General features: G+C 36.0%; 1 protein-coding gene across 1 annotated transcript; it reads right to left on the bottom strand.

The window, feature by feature from the left end:
• Positions 1-2348: 2348 nt before the first annotated feature.
• On the bottom strand, positions 2349-17457 carry LOC129949084 (ring canal kelch protein-like). Its single transcript, XM_056060315.1, has 8 exons — positions 16878-17457; positions 7264-7413; positions 6797-7198; positions 6268-6732; positions 5560-6208; positions 5370-5494; positions 3937-5312; positions 2349-3879 (listed from the first exon to the last, which is right to left on the bottom strand). The coding sequence occupies exons 1-8, from the start codon at positions 16988-16990 to the stop codon at positions 2942-2944; spliced, it is 4218 nt and encodes a 1405-aa protein (XP_055916290.1). The 5' UTR covers positions 16991-17457; the 3' UTR covers positions 2349-2941.
• Positions 17458-17816: the final 359 nt, after the last annotated feature.

The following is a 17816-nucleotide window of genomic DNA, read 5'->3' as shown; positions in this document are numbered from 1 at the left end:
ACCTGCCCATTGTCTTCCAATGAGTCTAAACATTTGATTGTTTTCTTAAGTCTTCCAACCGCGAAACAGACAATTATTAATTAGAATTGTCGTCAATTCTCAGATGGATTTTCTTATATTTGGATAAAGTCAACCAAACGTATAAGCGGACAATCGTCACTTGATAGAAAGTTGGCAACTATGACCTAATTGGATGCCATTTGAAGACTTTTGACAGTTCGGTCAATATTGGAAGATCTTCCAATCGGGTATAGATAGTTAGCTATGTTTTTGGCAACTTAAAGTTCTTGAAAGCTAATCACCGATTATTTTTCTGGTACTTAATTTCTTAAGTTTCCTCTTAATGTTAAACATTCCGTTATAATGTATTTTATGAAATACTATTTTTTAATTTTGAATTTCTCTTTTTTTGTTTTCTAAGTATTCTCTTTTTGAGAGGCAAAATGTTCTCTGTATGTCGACTGAACCTGCCCATTGACTGTTAAACTTGACGTACATAATTCAATTATCGAATTTTAAGACTGATGGAAACTTTTTTTATTTAACTTTGATTATTTGAGAAAAATTTAAAAAAAAATACTAATTTGGAAAACCGAAAAAAAGTTGAGGCTTTAAATACATCAATTTATTTTACTCAAAAAAACACAAAAAATATGGAAATAATTCATTCGAAGAATTTAAAGCATTATTCTAAGACTGAACCCAATTTTTTGGCAGTTTCATTATATTTTTAATTTTAATATTCATCGTTTCGAATGCACAATGTCACCAGGATTCTATCTATGTACGAAATTCCAAAGAAAATATTATAATAATTATAAATCTTTATTTATATAAAAATATTCTTACGTGTTACGGAACAATTATTTCAGTTCCATGAATCACAGAAAACTGATTTTCAAATGAAAGTTCAGCAGGAAAATCCTATTAAGTCAAAAATAAATTGACCTTCTTGGCCAAAGCTAAGATTCGTTAAGCACAAATTATGACTACCGCTTGAATGATTAAATCTGAAATCAATACTAGCAGGAAAGTTAAAAGTTTGGTAAGGCTTTCCACATTTTTGATGTGCGGTTAAAAAACGAAATCTATACTTGACGGAGAACGTATAAAGTTAAGCTTAAGGGTAAACTAATCGGCATTCTTGGAAGTACAAGCATTTCGTCCGAATTGTTTTTGTGGAGGAATGCAACTATCTGAATCCAAATAACATTCTTTTTAAAAATGTTGGTAAAACAACAAAAGCCATGAAACATTGCAGAATTTGATGTGCTGTTGTAGTTTATATGGTCTTTCATTTTTATATTCTGTTCAAAGGACTTAAACTTGCTTTGAACCTGTCGAAATAATTATGTGAGTTACATTCCAGTTTTTGACGAATTAAGGCTCTATAGATTAAAAAAAAAGAGAAATAATGAACGGCGTTGTTTTGATTTGTTGTTATATTTTTAAGCTTTCTTAGCGATTTCGTCTTTATCATCCCAATCATGGCAAAAAGCCATCCTGGCATGAATCTCACAAATCTTGGGAACAAGAAAATTATATTACGGTAGCTGAGGCATAATTTATATTCAGGTGTTTTTATTTTGGCACCGCGTGAGGGAAAGTTATTTAAACAAAATTGAACCAAACTCTAAAGCCGGTTTCAGATCTAATTGGTTCTTTTTCTTTTGTCACTGGCTCTTTGTCTATAATTAATGATTCGTCTACTCTTCAGAATACTTTGTGCGTTTTTATTCGTGATTCAGATTCTGTGAAGGGCTTGTAAGACTTGTTCACATTCTTTCGACTTACCGTAAACTATATTCAATATTTAAAAGCTTAAGGGCCTGATTATGGGATTCGCAGTGAATCGTTTTGCTAGCGAGTATGCTATTTTTCAACTATTGCTTTTGCTTTCGCCTTCTTCTTTTTGAATTCGACCAATTAACGATTTCGAAGCCGAATTTGAAATTTCATAATGTTTGTTGAAAAGTTGAAATCCGACATCTTTTTTTTGGCGGATTAAAAGGCGAACAAATTTGATTTAGCTTTATATTAATTTTCTTATAATTTATCCACAATCCATAATAAAATATAAAATTTTGAATAAATCACCGCAAATTTCACAAATTCAATCAAACCAAAATTTGTTTAAAGGTGTCAAATCACAGGAATATAGGCAGAACTATTTTCATTTTGCCACGAATTCGTTAATATGGAAATACCGAGTCGAATTTAAAAGGTCCAACTGAAAACTATCCGCTAATAACCTCATAATCAGCCAATTAGGTTTTTGGACTTTATGACTTCGTAAGAGCTTGCGTTTTTGATCTTCAAGTATTTGACAATAAAATAAAACTTGTCAGCATTTTTCAAGTAAATGTTTCTTTTTCTTTAATATGACTACATTCTTTATCATTTTATTAATAGAGAAAACAGAATTATTTATTTGAACACATAATAATTAGTTTTCTTTAGAATAAACATTTTTATAAAATAAATAATGCACAAAGAAAAACACAAAAAAAAGAGAATATACTTATCGTAACCTATAAATTATAAATAAATATCAAAAACTTTCATGGAAAAAAATTTAACACAACCTTTTATTTATTAAGGTGCAAGACAATACAACATAACCAACAAAAGGGGCAGTCATCTATTCTAATGGTATACAGATAGATTATAATAATAATAACGCTTAAAAAACAACTCATATCTAAAAAGTAGTGTTTTTTTATATCCTTGCAGTTTCAAAATTGAAAGGTCTTTAAAGTGCATAAATGCATGCATAAAATATCATCATTCTATTTGTTTTTTTTTTTGTGTTTGCTTAACATTTAAAATGTAAGTTTAAATACTATAACTTTTTTTGTTCTTTTCAAAAAATGTCTACAGACAAAAATTGGCATATTTTATGAATACATAAGGGGATTTTTTGTTGTTGTTCGATTACGAATTAGTCTTGAGTCGAATCGTTCGGCAGATCGATTTCTTCAACAACCACGATTCCATCGGGATCGAGGGGTTCCTCGGGTACTGCGAGGACTATTGGAGCAGCTTCTATTAGAACAGCAGCAGCGGCAATCTCGATGCTCTCTGATTCAATAGAAACACTCTCGATAGACGCAGCTGCTTGATACTCATCGGCGGAAGAATCCTCTCGCAAACTGAATGAACCGTTGCTTCGCTCTCTTGCTGCCGATGTTCTCGGTTTGAAAGTGTTATTCTCGGTATTTAGTTCGTAGTTCTTGAATGGATCGGAGTATTTAGCATCTTTACGTTGCTTGCGTATTCGTTGGCTGAAATTCGGACTCTCGGATCGGGCGCGTGTCAGAGTTGGTCGTGACTGTTCGGCGGCGACTTGAGCTCCTTGAACTCCTTGATTGTCCCGTGATCGACCGAATTCAAAGCCATTCTGCCAGTGGACATGGACATTCTCGTAGTTATTCTCCTCGATGCGATTTCGACCGGGCAATTCCGATTCCTTGAGTCTGGAGAGGGTGCTCTTCAATGGTCGCCCGCTTGGATCGCGTCGTGCATGCATTTCGGCGCGGCCGTTAAAGCGAACAATGTCCTGCGGGAGAGGTTGCTGAATTGGCACTGGTGTGCCATCTGTGGTTGTATAGTCACAACCATCGCAGTTCCGGGAGAACATGAAATTAAAGTCGATAACCTTGCAGTCTGGACCTTGACCAATCCACAGGGGTAGCCATTTATTCACCAGCAGCCATTGAAGTGATGACTTTGATATGCGATTTAGAGTACTCGAATGTTCTGGACTCGAGGGAGTTTTTGTGGCATTTTGAGGGATCGGTTGTGCAGGAGCAGTTTGAGCGGTTGGCGGATTTGAAATAGGAGTCAGTTTGGATGTTGGCTTCATTTTTGGAATTGCACCTTTAAAGAAAATAAATGAAAACTCTCTCAATTCTTCTACAAAGCCAAATTTCTTACCTGTTGGTCGTGATATGGTTCCGCTGGTCGTTGCAGCACAAGCAGCAGCAGCAGCAGATGTCGAAGGACGGTTCGATGAGCTTGGCCCATGCAAAGTATTCGAGTTTTCTTTTGGAGCAGCTTGTCCACCTGGCCCCCCGCCAGTTGCTCTGTAAATATTATTCATACTCTGAGAATTCTCCCCGCCCAAGCAACTGAAAAACGACGATGTGCTATTTTTGACATTATTGTCCTTTTGCTGTGCCAAACCAGCTGCCGTTGGAGCACCATTCACCCCTGAAGTAGTATTCAAACGAATATGTCCCACAGTTCCGAAATGTGAATGGCCCAACACGGCATAGTGTCCACCGAGATTGTAATGATCGATATTGCCGCAGGAAGAGCTCAAGTGCCTCTCAATGCGTCCGATTCCATGACCGATGACATTCAGCCTTCCATAGACACGGGCAGAGCCACCATTCACATTGCGATAAATCGGCTCGTCTTTGATTTGCTCGTAGATGTTCTCATAGCGCAGGCTGGGATTGTAGTTCATGTTGTAGTAATGATGCGATTCGGTATCGTCGAAGCTCCTCTGTCGGCAGGCATAAAACGGAGGAGCTGATCCGGACTTTAAACTGTTCGTCCCAGATGGCCCTGCTCCGAATCCACATCGATTTCGATTCAAGCCATGCAAGTCAAGCTGTAAATTCCGACGCATTCCCAGGCCACTTCTCACTGACCTGGGGACATCATACGCCGGAGAATTGTTTGTGCGGTCGTACAGATCATTGCGGTATCCAATATTCAAGTTATTCGCATTGTTGGGGTTGGCATTGTTGGAGTTGTTATTGTTGTTGCCATTGCCGTTGGATCTTTGATTGAGATTGTTTATAACAGCGGCAGCTACTTGTGCATTGTTTTGTTGGATTTGGATTTGGACTTGGGCTTGTGCTTGTTGGGGTTGGAGTTGTGGTGGGACACCTTGTTGTGGCATTGGTTGGGGTATCTGTTGTTGTTGTTGATTTGGATCCAAATTTTCAATATGATTTGCTTCAGCAGGGGCAATAGCAACGCAAGCGGCAGCAGCAGCAGGAGCAGCAGCAATAACACCAGCACCACCACCAGCAGCGTTATTGGCAGCTGGTTGTTGCTGATTGTTATTGTTGTTGTTGTTATTAATTGGAGCAGCAGCAACAGCATCACCAGCTGCATACTGCTCAATAGACTCATAGATGTTTTCATAGTGTGGATGATTTTGTTGTTGTTGAAGTTGTTGTTGTTGGGCATGGATGTTATTGTTACCCTCGGCAATTGAACGTGCATAGCCAACTGCACCTTCAGCTGCCCCTTCGGCTTGGCTATTCTCATCATCACCATTTGCTGTTATTGCTTGACTGTAAAATAGAAAATGGGTCAACATAATTTAAAAAAAATGACATTTTTAAGCTTACCGTGCTATCGCACCCTGCTCTTCCATTCACATGGGCTTATCGATTATACATACACCAGCGTAACTGCGTCCGATGGCCATGGAAGTTGGCAAAATTCTCCAGCTATCGCTATCTGGACTGTAGACCTATAATGACACAAAAAATCTCTTTCAGTCTCACATCATCTCAAAGGGCAACATTCTCAACTTACCTCAAATGAACCCAAGTTCGAAGTTCCATCATCGCCTCCGACAACATAGAGAAGTCCATCGTGAGCGACTACGCCAGCGTTGCGACGGCAGAATGACATATCAGCCACCGAATGCCATTGATTCGATTCCGGGTCATAGGCTTCCACAGATTTGCGAACCAGAGGTCCATCATGTCCACCAACTGCATAAAGGATGTTGTTGAGGACACCAACTCCTGCACCACTACGACGTGCACCCATATCGGCGACAGGCGACCAAGTATCAGTTTCGGGATTGTAGCGTTCGACACTTGATAGACACTGTCGAGAAAATCCATCATATCCTCCGACGGCGTAGAGGAGGCCATTCACTACACCAACTCCCACGGAACTACGGCGAGTTGACATCGAGGAGATGAAGCGCCATTCTTGGGTCTTGGGGTTGAACATTTCAGCACTGCAGAGACCCGTGGTGCCATCAAAGCCACCAACAGCAAAGATGCAGCCATTTAGAACTGCCACGCCGAGAGTAGAACGTCTGGCTTCCATGCTGTTGCAAGTCGACCAACCATCGGTGGCTGGATCGTAGACCTCGACGGTACGCACACGCAGTGAGCCATTGAATCCTCCAACTGCGTATACCTTGTCTCCGAGGACCGAAAGTCCAGCACTGAAATAGAGAAAGTCATATCACTCTCGTGATAGTCGTTGGCAATCTATGAGACTTACCGACATCTCCTGTTTGGCATCTCGGCAGCTTGATACCACTTCTCTTCGCGCAAATCATAACACTCCACCGATCGTATGGCCTTCGGAGCCTGTCCACCAATAACCAACAGAATCTTTGGCAATCCCACTGGTTTCCTGGGAATGGTCCTGGTGCTCTTTGTGTCATTCGGTAACAAGTGATAAGTCAAAGCCTCGATTATTAGATTCTTGCAAATTAAGTTTCCCTCGAGCAACGATTCCTTGTCAACACGTTGAGTTATGTATTCCTTCGAGAGAAATGGCAGCCGAACGTGTTCCATCAGATTGGCTGTGAATCGATCGCGCATCGTTGGATCATAGCGGATCCAGGAAATGACACATTCGTAGACTTTCTCCTCACTTGGTACCGAAATTCGATCGTTTTTTATCAGACTTATGACTTGATCGTGATGAAGGTTCAAGAATTCATCATACTGAATTACTTCGCTACAAGAAAAAAACATCCATAATCCCACATTTATCATGGACCTCTCTGATTGATTGAACTCACTTAAAATGCTGTTCGATGTATGTGTCGGCATAATTAACCAAATCAACACATCCATGCATATCGGCAAATTCTCGTATACCTAAACAATTACTCGCATCCAGTTGTGTCTGGAGATAGTCGCAACATGCCTCGCGAACATCTGTCAACTGGAGGAGGTTCGCTGCCGTCAAGAGAACTTGCACATTGTCCTCATTCACTTCCACAGTCGAAGTGTAAACGTATTCTACCAGCAGCTCCAATGCTCTATGGTCGACTCCTTGAAGTGTGATACGACCTTGACGGGATTCTTCGAATCCAGTGAACATGGCATAGAAATATGGACTACACGAAGCTAGAACCATTTTATGAGCTGGAATTTCTGTTTCATCGGCAACAAGTGTAACATCGCACAAGAGATTTTGTCTGGAAAAGTCAATTTTGAAAATTATTAGATGTTGAGACGGTGGGGAAAAAACTATGGAACTTACTTTCTCATCTCATTCATTGCTTCGAAGGAACGATGAGTGTGCATATCATTGTGATAAGATCCAACTGTACGTTCTTTGCCATTTGGACGTTGAATGTGTTTTTGAGAGCTCTCATCCAATGAATTTTGGCTGGCATATCTGAGCAGGCAACTGAAATGGAAAATTGAATTGAAAATACATAAAATAATGGTATGAATATGATGAAAGGCTTTTTTTGCGCCTTTATTGATCTGGAGTTTTTGTCCCTCACTCTTCTGTAAAAAACAAACAATTCTTATCTGTCTAAAGCAACTTAATTAAGTATAAATTTACTTTTAGATAGTTCGTCGGATTTATACTTTTCTTCAATGTTACTTTACCCCAACGCCCAACTGTTTTTTTTGTTAAAAATGAAGATGTTCGGAAGTTTAGGGCCTTATGATTTCATTGTATATTGAAATTGTTGAGTCTTTCAAAGCTTTATAGACCCAGAACTATTAAGAGTGCAGCACTCGTAAACGAATCCGAAATTTGTCAGTTTAGGAAAATGTACATCAACTTCTTAGCCGAGTTTGGGAGAAAAGTGTAAAGAATAATTGTTGGCTGTATGTAAGGAAGGACGATTCTGGATGTACTACAACTGTATGCGATCTCTCCAGAAGCATATATTGTGACAAAAAGTGTGCGTGGAAGGCCATCTTAGATATTGGGTCTTACGCTAAAAGATGAGAAAGTTCTCAGAGTCATAGCTGACGAGCTTGAATTCGCATGTGAGATCGATCGAGCAGACTCAGACATCTGCATATGCAAAAAAACGAGTTCACTCTCTACAGTTCTAACTCAGTGATATGAGAACGATATCAAAGCTCTTTGTATACACTTGCACTTGTTAAAACAGTAGTTTCTGTGCGGTCAGTCGAGTCAAGAAGGAACATGTTCTTTTGAAAACAAAAATGAAAATGTAATTATAAACAACAATGCTATTTCTTCAAAAGTATGTGGGAATATGATCCAATCAGTTCCAGGGTTTGCAATTTTTGTTGCGACTTGCTGTACCGCCCTAGATATAGTTGATTGATTGACACCAATGTCTTCATCAACACCGCTTTGAAATCCAGGATCTCCTGTATAACGCAGAAAAATCCTCATTTTTTCTTGATAAGTCAAAGCACCACCAAAACTCCTCTGTCAATAATTTTACGCCTATTTTACTAAATCTAATTTTGTATATAATATTTTCGAAAATATTCACTAATTAGACATCTTCTATTTTTATAAACACGAATTGAATCAAAATTATTCAGAAACTCGGCCATTTTGATAGTTGTTTATCAACCGAGTAAAAGAAAACCCATCCTCAACAATTTTCGAGATCGATCTCAAGCAGTCAAAGATGAGCAAAAGCTTGCTCATCTTTTTGCATATCAAAAATAGAACTTTCTCATATAAAGCTTTCGTCGAGAGATCGATCTCAACACTTTAAGTTCGAACTCACAGCTTGAGATCGATCTGTATTATTTTTGCATACCACTCTAAAAAAAACTTCTCAGAAAAGTGAGTAAACAGCTTGGACTCATCTTTTTGCATATGACCCATTGAGTAGATGGATATGAACGGGGAACACTCAATATCTTAGGATGAGTAACTGACATGATATCGGCTCACAATTGGAATGAGTGAATAAGGACCGGATCACGGTTGACGGTTGTTCAGAACGTATTAGATAATTTGAATGTTGTTAAAAAGAATTATTGAAAAAGGGAAATGAAGGACCTAAATGTTAACATTAAATTAAATTGGGTGGCGCAACAGTCCGTTAAGAACTAGGGCGCAGTGACTTACACTCAACCAATCCTGTGTGCGAGTACTGTTGTCAGGGATGGGAGGGACCTACAGTTTTAAGCTGAATCCGAACGCCAAATTTAAGAAAGCCATTTTCATAACAAGAATTACTCTTGGAGAATTTGTCAATTCCTCGCAAGAGGCAATACCCGTGAAAAAACTTTAGATGGCATAGTCAGGGATCGAACCCAAGACCTCTGGCATGAGAGTCTAATGCACTTTTTTTTTTTGTTTAGATTCATTTTTATTAATTCATTCTTAAACCTATCTTAAAGCTAGACAAAAATTCATAAAACTAGCCTAATTATCCATAACTAACAATTAACTTAATGGTCCCATACGGACACTCTAAGTTAAACTATAACACTAACTACTAATGCCTTTCGGCCCTAAGATCTATTTTACTTCAATTTAATTTGTATTTATTTTTGTATTTATTAGAAAATTTTGAAAAAAAAACTAATATCAAGATCCTTTTTTATTTTTACTTAAAAACTACTTAAAATAAGGTCCTTAATATAAAACTTAAAACTAACTTAAACTACCTATTCTACTTATAAACTCTTAAAACTAGAACAACCACAGCAAATCTAACATTTTTGTTTTTCATATTTTATTGTCTTTTTTTTATATTCCATGTTTTTTTTTTATTTTTTGTATTTTTTTTCTATTTCTTTTTGTGCCACCATGCTTATTCTACTTAAAACTATACCCTAAAACTATAAAACTAGTATGTAAGCCGGCCAAGGCTTAAACCCCCGTCCCGACTACCCACTATCAAGTGCCGATTGAAGCCACCAAAACTGGTTCTCCTGCTTAACCCTATCAGTTCGGTCCCGTTCGGACACAACCCTACTGAACCGAAGGAGCTCTGCTCCGCCTTGTGCCATGACGTCCCGATTGTACAGGAGTCGCCTATTCACGGTTCGTCGGCTGACGTGGTAGATTAACGGAACTGCCAATATATCCTGTATCAAACCGCATCTATCTAAAAAGAGGAATGCCTCTAGTGGAATGAAGCCGCTCAAGGGTGCACTTTCAAAATACTCGTCGTTCGGATACAACGCCCCGAAAATTAAATTGTTGGTCGAAGACATAGCTCTTGCAATGTGACCTCGAACGAGTTTTATCACGAAATTGTCAATTCTGTTGATTCGAGCCCCGTTGTATAGGACCTCGTTGGAATAGTAATGCACATAAGAAGATTCGGCTGTTCGATATAAGCCGGTACAGCGTCGTCAACACTGCCGCTCGAACACCCGAAACTCCTCCATCTGGGAAGGGGCAACGTTGAACCACACAGGACAACCATAAACGATCATTGGCCGTATGAGGGCCATGTAATAAATTACCTTCACTCTGGGGCCAAGCCGACTGCTAAAAAACAGCCGTTTCGTCAGAGCGAATGCTCCTCTGGCCCTGGTCAGAGGAGTATTTATATGGCTGCCGAAATATAAATACTGATCTAACCAGAGTCCAACGCACTAACCATCATGCCACGGGTACTACACTACGGACCTAAATGTGTCACAAATGTTATGTTAACATTCTTGATTCCTGTTTTTTAGGAGCATCACCATTACCCGATAGTTTTACCGTTCATCCGTTATGTGGTATTCTAAAGGCGCTTTTGGTGGTTCATTTTTAGTCAAAATTTATATTGAGGTGTGATTTTTTCGAAAAACTAATTAAAAACAAGTTGATAAATTATATTGAGAAAAATGATGCATTGAATTAAAGATTTATTTATCGATTTAAATTTTGCAAAGCTCTTTTTTCGACATTCTACACACTTTTTGAGTTAAATTTTACTTTTTGACGAACCAAAGTGACTTGTAAGGTTCAATTGAATTTTTTTTTTCAACTTTTGGTCTACTGAATATATTTATTCGACAAGTTTAAAGGGCGAAGAACTTAAATAAAGTTAAAAAACTAATGAAATAATTAAGCCAGGTTATAGTTTCAAGGTCTCAGGGATGTTTGCATTCTTAGAAATGTTCTCATTCTGCCAAAAATCTGAGAACGCATTTTGTTTGAATTAGTTTTTTAATTCAAATATATCTTACAATTTAAATAAGAAGAATGGACAGAGAGTCTTGTGGATAAAATATCCTATACTAATACTAACTTAAAAATAACAACGAGGCGACCAAAGATTTTTAACGTTTTAGTTAAATTTATGGGAGTAAATTTATTCTCCACGCTGTCGCTTACCATAAAATGTAAAACAAAGGACTTTCCGGACTAGCTTATTTTCGCTCATACGAGCTGGGTGTCCAACCCACTTGATTCTACTGAGCCTTAATTTTGTGCCCGAAATCGATTTTTATTACTAATATACAAGTCATTTATTTTTATTTTGTAGTATAATTTTTTTTTTTAAATGATCACTTATAACCGGAGTCATGTTAATTATATGGTTTTCAAGTTAAAGGCTCTGGATGTATAGAATGCGAAGTTCTGGCTGTTTTAGAAGACATAAGGAACTTGAAAGTAAGGCAAGTTTTTTTTATCTGATTGGCCCGCTGCCAAAAAATTAACTTGCTATTAAGCAAATTTAATGGCAAATTGACTGGAAAGATAGTCAAGAAAAATCTCCCTAACTATGAGCACAAGTCTACTTCTGTAAAAATGACATTTGATCATGTGTTTTCATTCAACTGAAAGCTGAACTTTATTTATCTATGATTTATTTATTTTCTGCACAACTTTATTTAAAGTTTTCTGTAAAAAGGTTCTTTATTAATTTGGAAAAGAAGTAAGTAATATTTCTTTACAAAACAAAATACAAATCGTGATGGATTTGTAATTTGTATGAGGAGTGTTTTCTGGACCATAATGTTTTTGACAGTTTTTGTTCTATGCGCGCAAAGAAGAGGTTTGAGTTCTGAATTTGAAATTCAGGACACATGAAAAACTAACAAGTTGCCTTGGTCAAAATGTACGTTTAAATAATGAAGTTGACTTTAAATTAAGTCCCTTATGTTTTCTGAACCTGCCCAATTACTTTCTGATGTTTCTTAAAATTAAACAAATAAATTCACCCATTATATTATATATTTATAAAGCCGGCTTAAATAAATTTGTTCTTGCATACTCGATGATTAACTCTCTATTTGATATTTTAATCTTTTTGATTAAAATTTAATATTACTTTTTTTTTGTTTTAATAAAACCCAATACTTGACCTGCATTTATTTTTATACAAGTACACCTATATTTCTTTTTGAATTAATCAAACAAAATGAAAGTATTTGTTAGATAGCGATAAGATTTAATCTATATTATTAATTCAAAACAGGTTGTTTATTGTTCAACAATAAATAATTAGTAAATTATTAATTTAAACAACGTCTCGTTGTCGTCGGTTATTTAGAATGGAATTTAATGTGCATTTTATTATCACGAATCGAGATTAATTTATTGCAAAAAGCACTTTTTATAATATTTTATGTCAATCATTAATAATTTTAAAAATAACTTGCATAGTATCCACTTTACATTTAAATATTTTCTTTGTGATTTGGAAAAAATTAAAGGGGCTGGCGACTACGTGCCGATTCTAATGACAATCAATTCAATATCAGTAGAAACGATTGCGAATCCAAACTTTTCGTCGTTCACACGCTTAACATATAGATGATTTTTTACTCATTACTTAAAAATGTACTTTAAGGCTCTGTAAAGGAGGCTAACAAAATTTAAATAACATAATGTGTATCTTAACCTTAAATGTACATATTGGAAGGGCTAAAATGGCAACTTTAGTTAATAAATTATCTTAGAACGCTGTTGTCCAGCAAGGTATAGTCTATCTATTTAATTTGGTTGATTCTCTACATATGAAAAGTTCCAACAGTTTACTAAATATGTCATATTTAAGAGCAAAACAAAAAAGTTTAGAAGGCGCTTGTTGCTTTCACGCAGACATGGTTAGGTTAGGTTATAGTGGCTGTCCAAGATGGAAACGGACACACTTAGGCCAGTTTAATGACCCATTATGATACCACATGAATCTTGAGGCTTTCTCCTAAACTCAATGGAACCAGTTAGAGTCCCTTACGAAACGTGAGAGGCTGATTATACCGATATGATTTAGATCGTTAAAGAAGAATTCTCTTAGGTAATTCTTGCGTTTTCGAGCTAGAGCAGGGCATGTGCAGAGAAGATGAAGAACCGTTTCTTCCTCTTCCTCGTCCATACAGCTTCTGCAAAATTTATTTGAGAATACGCCTAGTCTCGTGGCGAGCTTTCCTATTAGACAGTGTCCGGTTATGTCACCTATTATCGAGCTTATATGCGATCTGCTTAGAGAGAGTAAGCACCTTGAACGTTTTATATCCAGTGTTGGCCAGATGTTTTTTTTTGGCTTGACACGTGGAGATGTTGTTCCACCTGGTGCCGGCCCTCATCGCAGCGTCTTGCATTAGCAACAGTTTACAAGTAGCGATTGGTATGCCAGTACTTGCCAAACGTGGTAGGATGGGCTGTACTATACCGTTCCTGGCGAGTTCATCTGCCTTACAGTTACCTGGAATGTCTCTATGGCCCGGCACCCAGCAAAGGTGAATATTAAACTGTTGCGCCATCTCCTTTAGAGATGATCGACAGTTATGGACTGTTATAGAGTTTGTAGAGACAGAATCCAGAGATTTGATAGCGGCCTGGCTGTCGGAGAAAATACGGATATCAGATGTTGATATCACGTTTTCTTTGAGCCAAGATAAGACTTCCTTAATCGCCAAAAGTTCCGCCTGGGACACGCTACAATGATTGGGAAGGCGGAATGAGAGACTTAATTTCAGTCGTTCAGAGTACACACCACCACCAACCCCTTCTTTGGTTTTTGAGCCATCTGTGTAAAAGTGGATTGACTCATCCTCCAAGAATGTCCTTTCCTCCCAAAAAGATCTGGTAGGTATTGAAATCTGGAAATTCCTGTCGAATTGTAGTTTGGGTATGGTGTAGTCTGTGTGCTTTGGAATTGATTCTAAGTACCTTAGAATTACGGAGTGGCCTATGTTGTTGTTAGTCCACTGCGACGAAGCATTGAGGCGAATAGCAGAGCTTGCAGCTCGTCCAGTGCCGCAGACGGGGTCGTACGAAGCGACCCGCTTATACATAGGCAGGCTGAACGTTGGACTTTATTTCACTTATCCCGGTTTATACCTTTCTCTAAAGCAGTCCACCATACTGCCACACTGTACGTTAAAATCGGTCTGATTAACGCAGACATGTAAGAAATTGTTTTAAAACTTTGTTTTTTTTTTCAAAAAGAATACACATATTTTTTTTGTTGCCATTTCTATTACTGCGAAAAACGGTGAAAAAATTCAAAAACTCAGAAAATGAGAAGAATCTTGAGGTTATTATCAACTTCCCATAGGAAGTTATTTTCATGGGTATGATTTGTCAAATTGAAAATTTTGACATTTCTCGACGTTTCAAGGTCACTAGAGCCGAAATAAAAGATTTTTAGAAAGTTGTCTGTGGGTGTGTGTGTACGTACGTTCGCGACGTTTTTTTCGTCGTTCATAGCTCAAGAACCAGAAGAGATATCGATTTCAAATAAATTTTGTTATACAGATAATAAGGCAGAAAGATGCAGAAAGGGCTCTCAAAAAAATTGCGTGGGTGGTTTTTTTACTACAGCAGTTTGAAAAAAGGTGAACATTTTGGTTAACCCTAAATATCTTATGAACCAAAAACGCTGGAGACTTGAATTAAATTTTATATAATATATTGTAACGTGATACCAAACAGGTATATTTTTTGAAAAAAATTAATATAACGGTTTTTTTTTATAAACCAATAAAACTGAAAAAAAATTTGTCACCTCCAAAATTTTACGACTGAAATATGATTTCATCTCCAAAACAATTTTGTGCAACGAAGAATAATGTTTTTGACATCTGATAAAACTTTGAGAAAAATAGAATTGACAGTTTTTTTTACAAAAAATTAAAAACCTAAAAAAATTAAACAAAAGTTGGTAAAAATTGATTTTCGACTCAGATATCTCTTCAAAAATTTTAAATATTGGTTTCAAACTAATTTTATCTTATAAGAAATATTGTTTTCAACATTTGAAAAAAATCGAATTGACCATTTTTTTACAAAAAATAAAACAAAACTAAAATTTGGTAAAAATTTTCTTTCGACTCAAATAGCTTTTCTAAAATTAAAAATATTGGCTTCAAACTTATTTTATTTCACAAAAAATATTGTTTTCGATATTCAGTAATTTTTATATAAAAATCCAACAGTCCGTTTTTTCATAAAAAATAAAATCTACAAAAAATAGTACGCAAATTTGGTAAAAATTGATACGAGTACACATTGACAAACTTTTAAGCAAGACAAATGAACAGACGGGATGGGAAGTTATAAGTGTGGGTCGCATCCGAACCTCTTTTTTATTGTAAAATGGAATAGTATTTAATTTAAAAAATTCAATAAAATGTTTCTGTTAAATTGTTTATTTATTTATCATTGCCTTTTAAGACATGGGAGATCTTTTTGCCGGACCCTGTACAAAAAATAAATAATTGAAAATATGATGGGGGTCATATTCATTAGCTCAATTCGATTAGTTTTGAATTGAAGGAAATTCCTAAAAAAGTACAAAAAAAAACAACCTCCAAGGAACTTGTCCGTTAGTATTTCTCAAACGATCTCATTGAATTTAATTTCAGGGTTAATTTTATCAACAACAAAAGTTGAATAAAAGTTTGTGTTGAAACTATTATCATGTTCCAAACTCAAATGGAAAAACATTAAATAATGAATTTCGGATTTATTTTGTATTTATCTTTAAAAACGTGACCGTATACAATGTTATCGTTTTAAAATAAACTATAATTACAAAAAAATATGACTATGTTCTTATCTTATCTCCTTTGAACACATTGTTTAAAATATTGAAAAAAATTTGCATACCTATCTTAGATAGGTAGACAGATGCCTTATCTAACTACCTATCGTCAAAAGTACATAAAATATTCTCAAAGCAAGACAATGCGACTTAGTTCTGCATTTAATAATAAAACAAGATTGTCTTGTTTAACAACAAGTGGGTCATTAAGTTTTTATTTCTAAATTTATAGCTACTCTTTTGAAAAGTTTCCAAAACAAAAATCTTCCATTGAACCAAGTTCAAATGACCTCACTTAGTTAACCTTATTGAAAACTAAAACAAAACAAAATGTTGCAACAAGTTAAACTGAACGTAGGCAATTAATAAACTTTTTTCTGTTTTCTTTGATGCACAAGACAGAGAGAACAAACATAAAGGTCAAGTCAGTATGTAATCCATTTTTTTTGTTCAGTCAGAACTCAGAACAGAACCACTTGAAGCAGGTTTTGTGTAAATATACATAGATACACCAAACCGATTAGCAAATGTCAGAGAGACCAAAGTCTTGCTTCGACGTAAATCAATCCAAGATAGAGCTTAAAACTAGTGTCTATAAATAGCTTCTTGTTTTGGTTGTTTGTTTGAATTATCGTAATAATAAAAAACAATAAACAATCTCTGAGCATGAAGTGGTTCTTTATTTTTATAGTTCAATCAAAAGATAATGCTTGGAAAATTTTACGTTTTTTTTCTTTTGTTTTCCACAAATCGAAAGTTATGTATCCCTTAGAATGTTGTTTATGTAGGTATACTCGGGAAGACGAGATCATTGAACCTGTTCTAGGACATCGAAGAGACAAATAAAAACAACCACCACCCACTTGTAGGTAGGCAAGGAGGAGAATGCATCTCTTTGGCAACAATCAACAACACTTACCTGCCGCGCTCCATGCTCCCTTCGGCTGCGGAATTCTGGCCACCACCATTATTGCTGAGATTGCTCATTATTCCAAGTGTGTACTTTGTTAGCAATGCACTCAATGATATCATACACCATTCGCGTCAGTCGCTAAGGACTTTTTCAGAGATAAATGTTTCTTTTTTTTTGTGAAATTCTCGCGTTTCTTTTTGTTTTATCTTCCTTTTTATTTTATTATCTTCAAGACTGATATAAATTTATGTATTTTTCCATCGAATACCTAACAAAATTTTCCAAATTTTCTTCTCTACTCTTGTTTTTTTTTTCCTTCTGTGAGTTCAATGGCAGAGGCACATAATCGAGACTAGGAGCCAACCTTTGTTTGTCCTTCGCGCTTTGGTGGTAGAATTATAACTAAATTATTGAACTGTGCTGGTTTTCATTATTGTTTATGAATTGTTTATTATTTCAATTTTATGTTTATTTATATTTTGAGAGGCGGAGCGAAATTGTTTTGGTGGAAATTTGCTTATTTTATAGACGCGTCTGCGGCACAGATATCGACGAACTTAACGCCATATTTATTTATTTTTTTTTCGTTAGAAGTTTTTTTTGTCTTCTTCTTCTTTTTCTGATTTGATGTTTATCAAGCTGTCAAATTACAGAAAGTTGTACTAGAATATGAAGTGTACGGAATTCTGTATGCAAGCATTGTAGTAGATGAGGTAAGAGATGTTTGAAGATTTTTAAATTTATTTCAGTTGTTTTCATTTAATAAAAAATTTAATCGACATAATTTATAGTTAAAGAATAGTTAAAACCCTTTTTTATTATAGTCTTCTGAATTTAGTTGCGATTTTTGAGAAAAACTAAAGAAAATAAATGATTCTAAACAAATCACCGGTAAATAGTTATTTCTTTGGTTTGTAGCTGTCAATTCAATGCTTAGCCCCCTTT

Source organism: Eupeodes corollae, chromosome 3 (assembly GCF_945859685.1).
Source record: "Eupeodes corollae chromosome 3, idEupCoro1.1, whole genome shotgun sequence".
NCBI classification, from domain to species: domain Eukaryota; kingdom Metazoa; phylum Arthropoda; class Insecta; order Diptera; family Syrphidae; genus Eupeodes; species Eupeodes corollae.
This window is presented reverse-complemented; position numbering and strand designations above follow the sequence as displayed.